The 18,805-nt window shown below is 42.8% G+C and overlaps 1 protein-coding gene across 3 annotated transcripts in view; it reads left to right on the top strand.

Moving 5' to 3' along the window:
• Positions 1-18,805, top strand: part of armc7 (armadillo repeat containing 7) — a 37,710-nt gene extending 18,905 nt beyond the window's left edge. Inside the window, exons 2-5 of one of the 3 annotated variants that reach the window (XM_033039100.1) lie at positions 9,037-9,277; positions 10,995-11,042; positions 13,541-13,684; positions 17,947-18,805. In XM_033039100.1, coding sequence (XP_032894991.1) covers positions 11,015-11,042; positions 13,541-13,684; positions 17,947-18,284 — 510 coding nt within the window. In that variant the 5' untranslated portion in view covers positions 9,037-9,277; positions 10,995-11,014 and the 3' untranslated portion in view covers positions 18,285-18,805. Of the gene's footprint in view, positions 1-9,036; positions 9,278-9,313; positions 9,331-10,994; positions 11,118-13,540; positions 13,685-17,946 lie in introns of those variants that run through there. The other 2 variants (XM_033039099.1, XM_033039101.1) reach the window with 2 other exon arrangements.

Below are 18,805 nucleotides of genomic sequence, written 5' to 3'. Positions count from 1 at the left end.
GAACTACCTTAGGGGCTCCGACTCCGGATTTTCTTGAGGTTTACTCCAGGAGCCTTTTTCATGACTGGATATGGCTACAAGGCAGTTGAGGTTTTAAATCAGAGTTTTCCCTCTCCTAGATGGACCACCTTCTCAGGCTAACAAGCCCCATCCGCCCGAGACTCATGGGGGCGGGAGCGTCTTCTCCACGTCTGGTGGTTTCTCTGGAGTTATGTGTGGAGGTAGTTCTCCGGTCTTCTTCAGATTCACTCAGTTACATCAGATTAGAAGTCCTGACTCTGTCTCGACTTCGTATGATCTCTCATCCAGTCGTCTCTGAACTGTTGCTCTCTGCCATCTGGTATCTCCTAGTTTGTAGGGTTTGAGTTTTATGACATCACCTTCTTCCAGGATTGGCAGATCCTTGGCATGTCGGTTGTAGATTTTTGACTGTTTTCCTTGCAAATCCTTCATCTTTTTCCTCTCTTCTGTGAGTATCTCAGCACCACGTGGTTTGAGGAGGTTAGATGTCGTTGGAAGTGTCGTCCTTGTTCTCCTTCCATGTAGTCTTTGTGCAGGACCACTGTTCACTCCTTGCGCAGGGGTATTGCGTAATTCCAGTATTGCCAAGTAAAAATCTGTCTTGGAGTGATTAGTTTTCTTCAGCACTCGCTTTGCTGCCTTGACTGCCGATTCTAACTTTCCATTAGCTTGGCTATGTCTTGGAGAAATTGTGTAGTGGTCAAATTTCCATTTCCTGGCAAATTTGGCAAACTCCTCTGATGAGAACTGTGTCCCGATGTCGCTTACCACAGCGCTGGGAATTCCGTATCTTGCCAAATGGCTCTTGAGTTTCACAATGATTGTCCTGCTGTTCAGGTCGTACAGTCTGTCTGTCTCCCAGAAATTGGATAGATAGTCCACTGTGATTAAATAGTGCTTTCCCTTCAGTTCAAACATATCGGTTCCCACTTTCTCCCATGGTCGATCTGGGAGGTCTTGGGGCATCAGAGTTTCTTTCTGATTCTGTTGTTCGTACGTCCTGCAGGCTTCACAGTTTGAAATGAAATGTTTCACATCAGAGTTCATTCCGGGCCAGAAAATGCATTCTCTAGCACGTCTGAGGGTTCCTTCCACTCCCAGGTGAGAGGTGTGGAGTATCTCCTTCATATCTCTTCGTAGAGTGACAGGGATTACAACTCTCTCTCCTCTGAATACTAGGCCATCTTGCACACTCAACTCATCTCTGACGTTGAAGTACAGTTGTGCTGCCTCTGGAACTTCTGCCTTGTGATCTAGCCATCCATTTTGGATTACTCTCTTAACTGTTTGTGGTGTTTTGTCGTCCTTGGTATGGGCTTGGATGCGTTTGACCTTGTCCTCCCCTCTGTTCAAGGACTCAACTACGTTGACATCAGTGAATCTGATTGATCCTGTGGTGTCAGGGAGGTATGCTCGGGAGAGCATATCTGCTAAATGCATGTCTTTTCCCTTTACCCACTTGATCTTGATGTCGTAGTGTAGCATCCTCATCATCATGCCCTGGAGACATGACTTCCAATGGCTTGTGGTCACTCTCCATGATCACTCTCTGTCTGTAGGTGTACTGATGGAAGCGCTCAAGGACAAACACTATTGCTAGTGCCTCCATCTCAATCTGAGCATATCTCTGCTTGGTTGGCATCAATGCTTGACTCACATAGGACAGTGGTTGTCCTTTCTGCATAAGTGTTGCACCTAGACCTGCCTTACGTGCATCACATTGTATTGTCAGCTGTTCGTCTGGTGTGTAGTATGCCAGGATAGGTGCCGTTGTCATCAGGATCTTTGACATTGTCATGTCATGTTCTGATGACCATTCCCACTCTGCTTCTTTGTGGGTCAATCTCCTCAAAAGCTCGAATGCGTTCGACAACCTTGGCAGGAATCTTGCCAAGTAGTTTACACTGCTTGTAATCTCTGGATATCTGTTGGATTGGTAGGGTTGGGCATCTTCATGATAGCTTAGATCTTCTTCGGATCTGTTTTCAGGCCACAATCTGTAATTATATGTCCTAGAAATGTGATACACGTAGTTTTCACTACCGACTTTTCCCGGTTCAGCTTGATGCCCCTGTCTCTGCATCGCAGAAGAAGATCTTGCAGTCATGCATCGTGATTTCTTTCTGCATCTTCTCTGGTATCCCCTACGCCGAATAGGATGATGTCATCTGCACACATTCCACTCCCTTTAATCCTTCTAGGGCTTGTTGCAGCTTCTTCTGGAAGATCTCAGCACTTACTTTCAGTCCAAATGGCAACCTCTTCCAGCGATATATCCCAAAAGGGGTGTTCATGGTTGTTAGGAAACTGCTCCCCTCATCTAGTTCGCAGTGGAGATATCCTGACTTCAGATCTAATTTGGAGAAAATCTTCGCCTTGGATTGCTCTGGAAGTACATCCTCCTGTACATCCTCAGGTACCGGCTTTGCAGAACACTGTGATGGGGTCATATCGTCTGTCCTAGTTGCCAACTTGACCTTGCCAGGCAGTCTCCCCGTCTTTATATCTCTTGAGTAATAATCCAGCCTCGCTAACAGCATTCAGGCTCTTGAAGTTCTCGTAGTGAACCGTGATGAGTTTCATCTGTTGTGCAGCTTTGCCACTCAGGAGCGGTGTGAGCCAGCCTTCCTCTACCACTATGAAGTGAACCCGGTACTTCTTGTTGTTCATCTTGTTCAACAGATGCGGATGACAAAACCACTCCGTTTCTGCATGTTCTCCTTCCTCTGCTTGCAGCAGCAGGCGAAGTGGTTTTGTCGTCCGCATCTGTTGCAGTCCTTCCCATACGCTGGCCTTCCTACGCTTATGCATCCTTGCACAGAACTTGCACTTGACTAGTGCCTGATTCTTCCTATGTGAAGGGAAATCAACGATATTTTACCTCGGTGTGAATCGTTCCACCTTGTGTATTGTCGGCTCTTCGACGATGACATGCATTCTTGCCACTGTTACCACCGAGGATCTACAAATGTCCACAGTTCCCTGCAGTGTCAGATTCCTCTTCTGAAGGAGTGTCTTCCTAGTTGACCGGTCTGCAATACCAATGACGATGCGATCGCGAATGAGGCTTTCTCTCAGGCACTCACAGAAGTTGATGTTTTAGCAAGCTCCTTCAGCTCTGCAACATAAGATTCAATGCTTTCCCCTGACTTCTGGTCTCGTTTATTGAAAACAAATCTTTCATAGGTTTCATTCGTCTCTCCTATGATGATGGTAGACATCTTGTCGATGATGACTTTCACATCTGACTCATCTGCTACCGTCTCGAACGTCAGGGTATTGAAGATTTGCACGCCCTCCGGTCCAACAGTGTGCAGGAATACTGCTTTTTGATACTGTTTCTCCTTCTTTTCCAGTTCTGTTATCACTGCATAATTTTCATACATTTGTTTAAACATTTTCCATTCTTCCACCCTGTTCTCTTTGAGCTTTAGATTGGGTGGTGGAACCACATGGAAAGATGGACTGGTCTGCGCCATTTTGAAATAACAGCGAATTCCCTCGCTCTTACTAGCTTATTATATTTTTAAGCAGTCTCTCACAGCACATCGTTTTAACCTTCGACTCCCACAGCACTGATTTACACGCAGCATCTTATCTTTGTGTGTTAACTGACCTGCATTCACTCATGCATGTAGCTAGTCCGGTCGCTGAGTATTGAAACATTGATTCCTGAAAGCTTGTCAAAGCATTTTTTCTAATCATCATAGTGTCTATTTGATTCACAAATGTGCACTTTCACCACTGCCTCCATGTTTTGATATCTGTTTACTTGTAAAATAAGTAAACTAGTACATAATATACAGAGAAAGATGGCTGCACACACACTTGTGTTGAGTCTGAAACAGGAAAGATTTATTTCCAAGTCAAAGGTCACTGACTGATTTACTGAGCATGTGCGAGAATGAGCACAGCTTATATGCATAAATTACAGGGATATTGTCACACAAAGCCTCTTAGAGATCCCTTTGATGGTGGGGAGGTTGGTACCTGCAATGGACTTTCAATGTTTAGAAGGGGTTTTGGAACATCATGAGACAATTGACAATAGGGCATAAGCCATTCAGCCCTTTGAGCCAGCATCGCCATTCAATGTGATCATGGCTGATCATCCACAATCAGTACCCCGTTCCTTCGTTCGCCCCATATCCCCTGATATGCACTATCGCACTATGGGAACTTCACTCGCCCCCCCCTGCAGGAACTATACATCAGGAGGTGCAACTCCAGAGCCAATAAAATCATGGGAGACCCCTTCCACCCATGCAACGGACTGTTCCAGCTGCTACGGTCAGGCAAACGCCTCCTTTGCTATGCTGTGAGAACAGAGAGGTTGAGAAGGAGTTTCTTCCCAGAGGCCATTCGGACTGTAAATCTCACCAGGGACTAACTTTACTGAACGTTTTTCCTTCCAATATTTAATATGTAAAATAATATGTGTGTGTTTATGATTGTGTTTATAGTTTGTTTGGTTGTTTGTTTGTCTTTTTGCACAAAGTCCGCGAGCATTGCCACTTTTCATTTCACTGCACATCTCGTATGTGTATGTGACGAATAAACTTGACTTGACTTCACTATCTTTAAGAGCCCTATCTAGCTCTCTCTTGAAAGTATTCAGAGAACCTGCCTCCACCCCCCTCTGAGGCAGAGAATTCCACAGACTCACAACTCTCTGCGTGAAAAAGTGTTTCCTCATCTCTGTTCTAAATGGCTTACCCCTTATTCTTAAACTGTGGCCCCTGGTTCTGGACTCCCCAACATTGGGAACATGTTTCCTGCCTCTTGCAATGTCCAAACCCTTAATAATCTTATATGTTTCAATGAGATCTCCTCTCATCCTTCTAAATTCCGGAGTATACAAGCCCAGCCGCTCCATTCTCTCAGCATATGACAGTCCCGCCATCCTGGGAATTAACCTTGTGAACTTACGCTGCACTCCCTCAATAGCAAGAATGTCCTTCATCAAATTTGGAGACCAAAACTGCACACAATACTCCAGGTGTGGTCTCACTAGTGCTCTGTACAACTGCAGAAGGACGTCTTTGCTCTTATACTCAACTCCTTTTGTCATGAAGGCCAACATGCCATTCACTTTCTTCACTGCCTGCTGTACCTGCATGCTCACTTTCATTGACTGATGAACAAGGACCCCCCCCCGATCCCGTTGTACTTCCCCTTTTCCAAACTTGACACCATTTAGATCATAATCTGCCTTCCTGTGTTTGCTACCAAAGTGGATAACCCCACATTTATCCACATTAAACTGCATCTGCCATGCATCTGCCCACTCACCCAACCTGTCCAAGTCACCCTGCATTCTCATAGCATCCTCCACAGTTCACACTGCCTGCCATTCTGAAAGGGACCCATTAATCCCTACTCTTTGTTTCCTGTCTGCCAACCAATTTTCTATCCATGTCAGCTCTACCCCCAATACCATGGGTCCTAATTTTGCCCACTAATCTCCTATGTGGGACCTTATCAAATGCTTTCTGAAAGTCCAGATACACTACATCCACTGGCTCTCCCTTGTCCATTTTCCTAGTTACATCCTCAATCTTATTTCCAGAAGATTAGTCAAGCATGATTTCCCCTTCGTAAATCCATGCTGACTCGGACCGATCCTGTTACTGCTATCCAAATGTGCCGCTATTTCATCTTTTATGATTGACTCCAGCATCTTCCCCGCCACCGATGTCAGGCTACCAATGTGGTTGTGAAAAACACTGTAAATGCAAGAACATTTTATCTGCAAAGATCAGAAATACAATCGTGAAACATCTGGCAAGCACTGACCTTTTACTTATTTATTTCTCTGCTCTGGTGGTTATGAACAGACGGCGAGTACTCTGTTTTGTACAGTCAGGCTATATTAAACATAGTGGATTACTCTGCCTCTGAAGTAGAACAACATTTCTCTTTATGGGAACACTACACAGATTTATTTTTGAAGTTAATGTTCAGCTGATTTACATGTTATATTGCAGAAGATTGACTTTGTTTATTGGAAGGTGCAGACATTTTGTCTCCAGAATTAAATTTGAACTAAACTTTTGTGGCGTCGGGAATATGACATTTGGGGTGCGGATGTACTCTTTTATAGCGAGATAGAGAAAAAGATACATTTATATTGTCATACTACAATAATGTGTATGGTTGGAGTTCAATTTTGCACAACTGCCTTTCTTGCAGATAGTGCAGGCACATATTACAGGCTCAAATGTTAAAGACACTTGAAATGTGATGCACTTCCCTGCTTGCTTTTTCCCCTTTTCCCCAATCATTCATCAGCTTCTCCTGCACCTTGAAACATTGAATCACTCCTGTGTGGCTTTTGTTGGTCAAACAATCAGATAAAAGATTTTCAAAACGTGTCATCAAATGTATTTGAACCTGAAACTTGGTCATCTCAACAATCTTGAAACATCATCAAAATACTCCCTGAAAGAGATCCTTTGAAAGTGCTCATTTGGGCAACAACTTCCTTGAGAATGAAATCTGGTGAGACCATATTAATAATAGTAAAGGGTTTGTTCTCCTGTGCATCTTTAGATAATTTGAGTCTCATTGTCACAGCTCGAGTGTCACTTTCCTTGTGATAGTTAAGGGGGGCACAGTGGTAGAGCTGCTGCCTTATAGCACCAGAGACCCTGCTTCAATCCTGATTATGGGTGCTGTCTGTATAGAGTTTGTACGTTCTCCTTGTAACCACAGGGGTTTTCTTCGGGTGCTCCGGTTTCCTTCCACACTCCAAAGACGTATAGGTTTATAGGTTAATTGGCTTCAATAAAATTGTCCATAATGTGTAGGATAGTGTTGGTGTATGGGATGATTGCTGGTCAGCATGGATTCAGTGGGCGGACTCGCTGCTTCCGCACTGTATCTCTAAAGTCCAAAGTAAAGAGTCAAGACTCTCTCAAGAGTCAAGAGTTCTTCATTGTCATATGTACTGAAACGGAATAATTAAATTATTATGTGCAGCAGCACAACAGGTTTGTAAACCATGCAGACAATAGATAACATCATAAATAAACATTAAAAAGTTTGTGAAGAGAAAATTAACTATGGTACACACAACAATTTCAACAACTTTCATTTTCACTGTTATTTTTTGTCAATGTCAATGACATTTCAAGTTTCCAAGCAGTTGAAATTTATATCAGGCATGTAAAGCTACTGCCTCAGTTGACATTTCAATGTAGGACACAGGAAGTTGAACAGTTGAATTGATATTAATGTTACACATTGGCACTCCCGCATATTAACACTTTCCTACCACCCAACTAGAGACATGGTTTTTACATTCACCAAGCTAATTAACCTACAAACCTGTACGTACGTCTTTGGAGTGTGGGAAAAAAACGAAGATCCGTGGAGAACGTACAAACTCCGTAGTCAGGATCGAACCTGGATCGATCGGCGCTGCGTTCGCTGTAACAGCCAAAGATCTTAGAGCAGAGCAAGATGGGTTACTCTCACGCAAACGTGTAGTCCGCTCATGGGTGATTATAGGACCCATTTTAGCGACCAGTCCCCGCCATCTTGCTTCCGGCCAAAGATCGGATCTTTGTTTTTGGTTTCCGCAGCGGGGAGAGGGAGTGCGCGGCCCGGGGCAGCGGGGAGAGGGAGTGCGCGGCCCGGGGCAGCGGGGAGAAGGAGTGTGGGGCGCGGCCCGGAGAGAGGGAGTGAGCGGCCCGGGGCAGCGGGGAGAGGGGGTGCGCGGCCCGGGGCAGCGGGGAGATGGGGTGCGCGACCCGGGGCAGCGGGGAGAGGGGGTGCGCGGCCCGGGGAGAGGGTGTGAGCGGCCCGGGGCAGCGGGGAGAGGGGCATAGGAGGGGGGGGGGGGGGGAGACATTGTAGTGTGGGGGCAGGCGAGGGAGTGCCGGGGGGGGGGGGGGGGGGGGAGAAGAGTTGAGGGGTGGGAGAAGGCCTAGTGTGTGTGTGTGTGAAGTTGCGGGGAGGTTTACAATGTCTTATTTAATGTCCCTTGTCTAGTCTGAAATAAAGTTCACCATTGGATCAGAAGAAATATAATTGTGTGTGTTATATGATTATATACATTTATATCACATTCATGTATGTGTGTTTATAAACATTTTATTCTTTAACAAGAATTAACAGAATTATGAACTAACAGAGTTATGAATCTAACCCTATATCACGCACAAAAACTTCCCCCGCAATGTCAATTACCCTGCGAGTCGGGTCGGTTCCGGTTACTACAAAATCAACTCAAACACTGCTTGTGAGCCATTTAAAAATAAATGATTTAAAAAACATTAAAAAAGACAATTACCAGAGTCAAATTTTATTCTTGACAAGAAGTATGAACTGACAGAATTATGAATCTAACCCTATACCACACACACAAACTGTTGCCCCGCAACATTGATTACACTGCGAGTCGGGTCGGGTCAGGTAGGCTCCGGTTACTAAAATGGGCGGGGATCCCCTCCGTAGCGTACTACACGTCAGCCCATTGTATTTCGCAGGAGTAACCCATCTTGCTCTGCTCTAAGATCTTTGGTAACAGCAACTCTACCGCTGCGCCACCGTGACCGCCCTTGTTCAGTAATGCCCGTCCCACTTAGGAAACCTGAACGGAAACCTCTGGAGACTTTGCGTCCCGCCCAAGGTTTCCGTGCGGTTCCCGGAGGTTTTTGTCAGTCTCCCTACCCAAAGATATAGGATCTTTGTCCCTACCTGCTTCACTACCTGCAACCGCACGGAAACCTTGGGTGGAACGCAAAGTCTCCAGAGGTTTCCGTTCAGGTTTCGTAAGTGGGACATGGGCATAATGTTCTATTGTTCCATCTATACTTAGTGAATTAGACTAATATAGTTGCTATAAAACAGAACATTTTGGAGATAATCAGCAGGTCAGACAAAGTGAGAGAGGAAACCTTTCACGTAAATGACCGCTCATTAGGTAATACTTAATATAGTTGCTTTTTCTTCAATATAAAAAAACTGGACAGAGAGCTCGGTATGAGTTAACTATTTATTTTTCCACAGATACTTTACGACATTTTCTATTTTCAATGTTGAAGAGGGAAACAAGGAACAGCAGATGCTGGTTTACCATTTTGATGGAAGTTGTCGAGAATACCTCCCGGTCGGTAGATGTCGTTGCATTTGGAGGAGTAACCAAGGGGCGCCGGACGGAGATGATGAAGCAAAGATCCTATTGCAGAAGTGGTCAAAGATACTAGAGGAGCTCCTCTATAATCTTTGGAAGTGGTGACGAGTCCATGAGGTGAGTGGTGGGAATCAGGGTGTGTCCGCCGTCTGCATCCTGTAATGCGCTAGGTATTTACTCCCTCTAACTTGCAGCGCCCAGGCTGCTGAGATTGGCTACATTGGTCTCCACAAAAGGAGACAACGTGATCAGGGGGTCAGGTAGCTTTCGTGGAGAACATTGATAGGTGATGTTTCGGTTCCTGTCCCTTCTTTAGCATTGGAAGGGTCTCGACCCAAAACATCATCTATCCATGTTCTTGAGGTATGCTGCCTGACCCGCTGAGTTACTCCAGCACTTTGTCTCCTTTTGGGTAAACTGTCTTTAGTAGTTGAGTCTGAAGAAGGGTCTCGACCCGAAACGCCACCCATTCCTTCTCTCCAGGGATATTGCCTGACCAGCTGAGTTACTCGAGCACTTTGGGTTTTTTTTTAGTGCCCGTTTAACCCTGGTGGAATCATCCCTGGGTTCTTATCATTACATTGCACAGAAATGAAGCTTGATCTGTATGGATTGGATGACTTTTGGAGGAGATGCCAAACATATTTCCCCCAGACTAAGATAATAGTCATCAAACGAAGGTCAGGCCAGTAAAGTCAAATGGCCTTCCATGTCCCAATCTTTTATCAGGTTATAAAATTGCTTCAACCAAGGAGAAAGGCCACTCACCCCATCCAACCTTTCATAGTTTTTACTAGCATCATCCAGTTATTCCCATTCCCTCTTTCCCTGTAATCCTTCAAGTATTTGTACACTAGAGTTTTGAAAGTGTATACGAAACTAGATGCTGGAATTCCTGAGCAAAAAAAACATATATTGGAGGAACTCAGTGGGTCAGGCATCATTTGTGAAGGAAATGGACAGATGATGTTTCAGGTCAGGCCCTTTTTTCAGACCAACTTTATATTTTACTGCTTTTGGTGCTCTCAATGTGGCCTGTACGATCTATGATTCAACCTGAATATCCTTTCCCACTAGTTTTAAACATAATTGCCAGTGAAGCTAGAGGGAAAAAAGCTATATATTTTTTTTTTTAAATTTGCATTTTCATGTATTTGTAGACTGGGCCAGGTCTGTCTCTTGCAGCAAAATCCAGGAACAGCTGTTATCAGGCAGAGAATGATGGAAAGGTCCTTCCATCAGCCGGGGTCGTGTCCGATTCACCTCTACCCCATTGCAGACATTTGACTTCATCTCTGAAACTGATGCACTACAATACCTAGAACTATATTCTGTATCTTCCCCTTTGCACAACCTATTTTACTTGAGCTTGATTTGATTGTATTCAAATATTATCTGATTGGATAGCATTAAAAACAAAGCTTTTCACTGAAACAAAACAAAACAAAACAAATCTTATGACGTCTGAATCTGACCTGACCAAGTCCACAAATCCTGGATGAGAATTCCAAAGATTCATTACCTTTTTCTTATCTCTGTCATGAATGGCCTCCCTGTTATTTTGAAATTCGTCCATGATTCTGGACATTCCATCAATTCTGTATCACAGATTCTAAGAATTATGTATATTTCGATTTATGTCGCACAAAATTTTCATACTGCTATCCATTTATTGTATAGTGTTGTTTATTGTATAGTTGTTTGTTGTATTGCCAGGTTAATGTATAAGCTAGCGAATAATAATTTAAATATTCTATTCTCAGTTTATATGACAATTAGATGGTTTTGATTCTTTTAATTTGGGTTTGTGATCAATTTTCTCTTTTGTATGCAGCTGCACGGAATTCAATTGAAATGGCCACCTCCAGTCGGTATTTACAAAGTAAGTCTCAGGGGCAAGATCGGTTTGATTACTTGCAAACTCTTGTTACTGAATTTCAAGATACTGACAGTCAAGGTAAGTGTAGGATGGTGATCCTCGTGAATTATGAAATATTTCATGTTCATATAAGTTATAGGAGCAGAATTAGGCAATTTTGCCATTCAATCATAGCTCCCCATAACCCCTGACACTCTCTTTAAATTGCCTTTGGTGTGTTAGAGTAGTACAGCATGGAAATGAGCCCTTCAGTTCACCTCAATCATGCTAGCCTTTTTGTACATCTACAGTAATCTCATTTGTCCACATTAAGACTATTTCCATCTCTACCATGCCAATCTAAATGGCTTTTAAATGTGGTAATTGTATCTGATTCCATCATTTCCTCCGGCATTGCATTCCAGACAACTGTGTGAAAAAAAACTTACCCATAGGGTCACAATTAAATCTTCTACCTCTCACTTTTAAATTATGCCTTTTTGTTCTTGAAACTCCTACCATGCGGAAAAGATTCCGACTTTCTACATTATCTATACCTCTTATAAATTTGATAAACCTTGATCAGGTCATCCCTCAGCGTTCCCTGCTCCAGTGGAAAATAAGCCCAGCCTAATTTCACTCTCTTGCTCCATAATTAACATCCTATCCTAGTAAATGCTAGAGTAACTCAGTGGGACAGGCAGCATCTCTGGAGAGAAGGAATGGGTGATGTTTCGGGTTCAAACTGAAGAAGGGTCTCGACCTGAAACGCCATCCATTCCTTCTCTCCAGAGATGCTGCCTGTCCTGCTGAGTTACTCCAACATTTTGTGTCTATCTTTGGTCGAAACCAGCATCTGCAGTTCTTCCTACACACTCCTATCCTGGTAACATCCCCACGAATTTCCTTTTTACTTTCTCAAGCAAAATCACATGCTTCCTATCGTGTGTCAAACAGAACTGCATTCAATACTTCAGCATTATTTATCTAGTTTCAAACTATTTAATCACATTTCTCAGTCTACCTTGCTTAAATCACTCAAGTTCTCTATGTGACTGGCATTACTTAAACTCAAGACTCTAGTTTCTGATTAAATTATGTTACTCATCAACTGAATGCACAATTCTTCTATCTTGTGGTAACTTTTCCCTCGGGGATCTGTTATTATTAAATTACAAACGCGCCTTGGATAGTTAATATCTGTCCCAAATTATTCTGAGAAACCATCCTCAAGTATTTTTGTCAATTTGATTTCCCCAATCCATATGAATATTATCCCATCATTATATTATCTCTGCTAGAAATTCTATTTTTGTGTTTAATTTTATCTCCAACAGTACAGCTTTAAGGAGTCATGTAAACAATTCCCTGTTTTTATCTCTTGTTATCGCTTGTCTCCACCCATACTAATTTTACTTCCTGTTCTTCTGGGGCAAAATTATTTGTCACTACTGCCATCCTTTATTGTAGACACTAAGAACTGCAGATGTTGGCTTACCGAACAAGACACAAAGTATGGGAATGGGAAAGGGCGTAGACTAGTCATCTGTTTTGCTGAACACTTGCACTCGGTCCACTAAGGCTATTTGGATCTCCCGATTGCTAACCTTCTTAACACCTCTTCCCATTCCCATACTGACCATTCTGCCCCATGCCCAAATGAGGCCACACGCCATACTGACCATTCTGCCCTGGGCCTCCTCCATTGCCCAAATGAGGCCACATGCAAACTGGAGGAACAGCACCTCATTCCACTTGGGTAGCTTACAACCCTTCGATATAAACACTGAATTCTCCAATTTTAGGTAAACAAGCCCCAACCTAACCACACACCTCCCTTTCCCCCTCTCGTTCATGTGTCCCAACTGGATGTACACTAATTTCTCCCTTTCCCCCATTCTACCCCCTCGCACCCCACTCCTCCCTGCCCACTTCCATCAATATTCCTTGATCTGGCTTAACATTTCACCTCTTCTTTCCTTATCCCTCATTTTTTAAATTTTCATCTCTAGCCTTTGTCCAACCATCTGCCAATCAAATCGCTCCCCTTCCCCCCCCCCCCCCCATCATTTTATCTATTAATCGCTTGCCTGGCAATGTCCTGCCCCACCTCTCTTCCAGATTTCCCCCTGCTATAATCAGTCTGAAGAAGGATCCCGACTTGAAATGTCACCTATCCATGTTCTCCAGACATGCTTTTTGTCCCACTGAGTTACTCCAGTATTTTGTGTCTACCTTTGGTGTAAACCAGCGTCTGCAGTTCCTTCCTACCTGTAAGTGTCACTGGAACATTGAACCATAGACACTTGATAAGATTATGATCCATGTAGAATGGGATATAAAGCAGTACCTTAAGGAATTTTCACTAAGAAAGCATTGTTGAGGTTTTTTTTTTTACAGAATACTGTTCCTTGTTTAATAATATGTTAATTACTTAATACTCACAAAGAAACCGATTGAAGGATGGCTTTATATATCAAATGTGCATTCATGCTAACTTTGTTTTATTGTTAACGTCTCAGATTCAAAGGAGCAAGTTCTGGCAAACCTGGCTAATTTTGCATATGATCCCAGTAACTATCAGTATCTTCGACAGTTGCAAGTCATTGATCTGTTTCTGGACATGCTTACAGAAGAAAATGAAAGATTTGTAGAATTTGGAATCGGTAAGAAAAGAAATGTTTGTATTTAGCAATGTCACTGCCTGTACTGTAGTCAAATTATATTGATCCTGCAAATGTTGTACATTCCAGGCCACCTGTTAGAGCAGCACATACTTTTATTCATACTTTCTTAGAGATTTAACGACAAACATTTGTATATTGGGAAAAATACCACACTGCACGTATTGCAATGAAATGTCGTTTTTTTAATATCCACCTATTTATTTGATGTTCAATGATGTAGGTCATGGTTGGGTTTTCTGTGTTGTAGATCATAGTTATATGGCACGGAAACATGCCCTTCGGCCCTATCTACACTAGTCTCACCTGCCCATGTTTGGCCCATATCCCTCTAAACCTTTCCTATCAATGTACCTGTCCAATTGTCTTCTTGTTATAGTATCTGCCTCAACTACCCCTCTGCCAGCTCATTCCATTAACCCAGCAACATCCGATGATTGCGATATTTAACAGATACTCCGACCTGACCCTTTAATTTCACTGCTCAAGAACTGACCCAGAGATCGATTATAAACTACTTATTGTACATTGCAAGGGCCAGGAAGCGAGCGGGCAAGATCATCTCTGACCCCTCTCACCCTGGCCACAAACTCTTTGAATCACTTCCCTTTGGAAGGCGACTCCGGACTGTCAAAGCTGCCACAGCCAGACATAATAACAGTTTTTATCCACGAGTAGTTGCTCTACTCAACAGCCAAAAATCTGTAGCCTCCTTTTGATCTGGTATTTTGTTGGTTCACATGGTTGATCAATGGTGTTTTATCATTAATGTTTTATTATTATTAATGTTTAGTGTTTTCTGAGTCATTCGTAACTGTCACTGTATCTCATGTTGTTACTTGTGGGCGGAGCACCAAGGCAAATTCCTTGAAATTCCACACAAACTCCCTGCTGGACCCTCTGCAGTTTGCATATCGGGCCAATAGATCTGTGAATGATGCAGTCAACCTGGGCCTGCACTTCATCCTACAGCACCTAGACCGCCAGGGGACCTATGCGAGGATCCTGTTTGTTGATTTTAGCTGCATTCAACACCATTGTGCCAGAGCTACTACACTCCAAACTTTTCGGGTTGACTGTGCCTGAACCCCTCTGTCGGTGGATCACCTGCTTCCTGACAGACAGGAAGCAGCATGTTTGGCTGGGAAAGCACATCTCGGACCCGCAAACGCTCAGCATAGGAGCACCGCAAGGCTGCGTACTCTCTCCTCTACTCTCTCTACACCAACGACTGCACCTCCACAGACACCTCTGTCAAGCTTCTCAAGTTTGCGGACGACACAACCCTGATTGGACTGATCCAGGATGGAGAGGAATCTGCCTACAGACAGGAAGTGTCACAGCTGGCGTCCTGGTGCTGTCGCAACAACCTAGAGCTCAATACTCTTAAGACAGTGGAATTGATTGTAGACTTTAGGAGAGCTCCCCCTCTCCTCGCCCCACTCACCATCAACAACACCACAGTCACATCTGTGGAGTCTTTTAAGTTCCTGGGAACCATCATCTCCAAGGACCTTAAATGGGAGTCTACCATCGACTCCACAGTCAAAAAGGCACAACAGAGGATGTACATCCTACGGCAGCTGAGGAAGTACAATCTGCCACAGGCAATGATGGTCCAATTCTACACGGCCATCGTAGAGTCTGTTCTCACCTTCTCCATCATGGTCTGGTTTGGCTCAGCCACCAAGCACGACACCTGGAGGCTGCAGCGAATCGTCCGATCAGCAGAGAAGGTTATTGGCTGCAACCTTCCCTCCATTGATTAACTGTAAACTGCAAGGGCCAGGAAGCGAGCGGGCAAGATCATCTCTGACCCCTCTCACCCTGGACACAAACTCTTTGAATCACTTCCATCTGGAAGGCGACTCTGGATTGTCAAAGCTGCCACAGCCAGACATAAAAACAGTTATCCACGAGTAGTTACTCTACCCAAAAGCCAAAAATCTGTAGCCTCCCTTTGATCTGGTATTTTGTTGGTTCTCATGCTTGATCAATGGTGTTTTATCATTAATGTTTTATTATTATTAATGTTTAGTTTTTTCTGAGTCATTCGTAACTGTCACTGTATGTCATGTTGTTACTTGTGGGCGGGGCACCAAGGCAAATTCCCTGTATGTTAATATTTGGCCAATAAAATTACTTACTTACATATTGTTATTGAAGAGGGATGCATATAACTCAGAGGACAGATTTAACAGACAGGTACTTGACATTGACATCCTTCAAAGACAGTGGATGGCCCTTAATAGAATCCACACATGGGCATCTGCTCCACAAAAGATTGATTACCCAACATGTTACGGTGGCCCTGAGTTCCAAATCATGAAATGTGTCATATCGATCTGCAGGAGGCTTGTTGTGAATCCACTTTAAATCTCAGGAGGCAGTTGAGAGGTGACGCACGTGTAGGGCAATTCTTGTCATATGAACGTAGAAGATTAATACTGGGGGAAAAATTCTAGATGGTATGGGTCTTATAACTGTCCCGATCAATTTGTTTTCAAGACTCGTTTACTAAACTGCATTAATGGCAATGTAAAATGATTGGTTGTCAGTTTGCAAGCCTTGGAGTGTGATAGCCACTCTTTCTAAAATACAATTTGTATCGTTCAGTCTCTAGATTTTCTTGTGGAGTCATGAATGTGTGTTTAGTAAGTCATATTATTGTCCTCACAATGTTAATTTGGTGGCAAGGTTTTCTAATGTACAGTGCCCTCCATAATGTTTGGGACAAAGACCCATCATTTATTTATTTGCCTCTGTACTCCACAATTTGAGATTTGTAATAGAAAAAATCACACGTGGTTAAAGTGCACATAGTCAGATTTTAATAAGGGCCATTTTTATGCATTTTGATTTCACCATGTAGAAATTACAGCAGTGTTTATACATAGTCCCACCATTTCAAGGCACCATAATGTTTGGGACACAGCAATGTCATGAAAATGAAAGTAGTCATGTTTAGTATTTTTTTGCATCTCCTTTGCATGCAATGACTGCTTGAAGTCTGTGATTCATGCACATCACCAGTTGCTGGGTGTCTTCTCTGATTATGTTCTGCCAGGCCTGTCAGACGATAGACACCCATTACACAACCATGTGCCCCCTCCTAGGCGGTTAAAATCCCACGAGTTTCCTGACCAGCGTCACCCCATTGGAAACAACACCAACTGAAGCTCGCTTCCAGATGTGGAAGAACAGACTGTCCCTAATTCCACCAAGATGGGCATACCAGCAGCAGAGCGCTTACCACCAGGTGCTGATGAACGAACACTGGAGATGTCTCAACCGACTGCGAACCGGGGTCGGGGAGTCAAGGGTGACAATGAACAAATGGGGCTACATCGAAGGTACAACAACCTGTGACTGTGGTACACAGACCCAGACAATGCTACACCTAATGCTAATAATCCATGTACTACTGCAGACCTTGCACACTCCAATAGCGCAACGATGTGTACAGCAGTTGCGAGCCACTATATAGCATAAGGACCTGAAAGAAGAAACTAGGCCTGTATTGCAGCCATCTTTAGCTTATGCTTTTTTGGGGGCTAGTCTCCTTCAGTCTTCTCTTCAGCATATAAAAGGCATGCTCAATTGGGTTCAGATCGGGTGATTGACTTGGCCATTCAAGAATTGACCATATATTAGTTAGCTTTGAAAAACTCCTTTGTTGCTTTAGCAGTATGTTTGGGATTATTGTCTTGCTGTAGAATGAACCGCCGGCCAATGAGATTTGAGGAATTTGTTTGAATTTGAGCAGATAGGATGTGTCTGCACATTTCAGAATTCATTTGCGATTAGTAAGCTCACCAGTGCACTCTTTCTTCTTAATGATGCTCCAAACAGTTGATTTTGGTAAGCCTAAGGTGCCCTGAAATCGGGGGTGACTATGTATAAACACAGCTGTAATTTCTACATGGTGAAACCAAAATGTATAAAAGTGGCCTTTATTAAAATCTGACAATGTGCACTTTAACCAGATGTGATTTTTTTCTATTACAAATCTCAAATTGTGGAGTACAGAGGCAACTAAATAAATTATGGGTCTTTGTCCTAAACATTATGGAGGGCACTGTATGTCCCATTTTTTTAAATGAGAAGGGAGATATGGAACATTTGACAATTAAATTCATATTTAATGAGGGTTGGCATTAATTGTATACTTACCCATAATTGTTGTATATTATTCCCTTATTTTCATAGACCCTAGATTTGATAATATTTTCATTTCCCCTCAGGTGGCCTCTGTAACTTGTGTCTAGAGAAACAGAACAAAGAATATATTTTACAGAACAATGGAGTTCAGGCAGTGCTGGACTGCTTATCCAGCTCTAATGAAGACACTGTGCTATCTGCAATTACCACATTAATGTACCTGACGACACCTTTGTCACAACAAGAAATTACAGCAGTGCCAGTTATTCAGTGTATGCTACGCTTTTCTCTGTCCAAAAACAAACGTTTGAGTAACTTAGCAAATCTGTTTCTCGAAGACATCTGCTCCGCAGATGATGTAGAAAAAGCCAGAAATGTGCAGAATCACACAGCTCTCGGAATACCACTTCCAAAAGAATAGGCTCAGAAAATTCTGCAACTTCTAGGAAGGACTACACAGGCTTGTCATAGTCTGAACCAATTACAAAAATAGCACATGGTTTCTTTGCTCCATCTGAATTGCTCTGTGTTTCAGTTGTTTGTGGTTCAACGTCCTGCTATAGATGCCATTACTGTTAAAAATTATATGGAGGGACTTATTCCTCTTGTTGATGGATATAAAGATTCCATAACATAATTTTGAAAAAGGGCAGGCGAGTTTTCTTCTACAATAATTATAATGATAAATAAAAATAAAATCATTATAGTATAATATATCTTTATATAATATAATCATTAAATCACTTAAAGTGATCATTATACTATGATTTGTGGAAGTTTGTGTTCACTAATTGGCTGTCACATTTTCTAAATTTATAACTGACTATTTCAGGATATTCTTCAATGAGACCTGTGAAAAGGATTTGAAATGTGATTCATAAATGCCTTTATTACAATAAGAATGCTCCATTATCTTTCATTAATAAATTGTAAACTTATTAT

The sequence above is a fragment of the Amblyraja radiata genome, chromosome 20 (assembly GCF_010909765.2).
Source record: "Amblyraja radiata isolate CabotCenter1 chromosome 20, sAmbRad1.1.pri, whole genome shotgun sequence".
Classification (NCBI taxonomy): domain Eukaryota; kingdom Metazoa; phylum Chordata; class Chondrichthyes; order Rajiformes; family Rajidae; genus Amblyraja; species Amblyraja radiata.
Note: the sequence above shows the minus strand (reverse complement) of the source record. Positions and strands in the feature narration are given on the sequence as shown.